This window comes from Penaeus monodon, chromosome 21 (assembly GCF_015228065.2).
Source record: "Penaeus monodon isolate SGIC_2016 chromosome 21, NSTDA_Pmon_1, whole genome shotgun sequence".
Taxonomy (NCBI): Eukaryota; Metazoa; Arthropoda; class Malacostraca; order Decapoda; family Penaeidae; genus Penaeus; species Penaeus monodon.
This window is the reverse complement of record NC_051406.1, coordinates 33,590,002-33,590,478: the sequence shown is the minus strand read 5'-3', so window position 1 is coordinate 33,590,478 and position 477 is coordinate 33,590,002. Positions and strand designations below refer to the sequence as shown.

General features: G+C 49.3%; 1 protein-coding gene across 1 annotated transcript in view; it reads left to right on the top strand.

The window, feature by feature from the left end:
- LOC119586436 overlaps positions 1–477 on the top strand; it is a gene marked incomplete in the record, with an annotated part of 196,777 nt that overhangs the window by 149,044 nt on the left and 47,256 nt on the right. The window contains 1 exon segment of the mRNA XM_037935164.1: positions 125–279. Coding sequence (XP_037791092.1) covers positions 125–279 — 155 coding nt within the window.

Genomic DNA, 477 nt, shown 5'->3' with positions numbered 1-477 from the left:
CCTCTTCCCTCAAACACGCACATGTAATCTTCCTATAAGTTTCCCTCTTTCCATCCATGTATAAGTGTATGTCCGTGCATTTCCACCACACGCTTACGTTCCCGGTCCTTCCCTCCACGCACAGGTGAGCATCTTCAAGGAGTGTCAGCCTGAGTTCCTCCACGACCTGGTGCTCAAAATGAAAGCCTACATCTTCACTCCGGGCGATCTCATCTGTCGCAAGGGAGAGGTCGCCAGGGAAATGTTCATCATCGCCGACGGCATCTTAGAAGTGATAAGGTCAGTCTGTTTGGGCGCCATTGAGGGTCGGGTGCGCATTGTATGTGTGTGTGTGGGGGGGGTAGGCTGTTTGATTTCTTTCTTCTCTCTCTCTTCTCTTTTTATAATCCTCAGCCAGTCTTGAAATGCCATCCATGTCTTCCCTGAGAAAGTTCAAACTAAGGTCAAACGGAGGCTCCGTAAGGTAGAAAAAGGAAA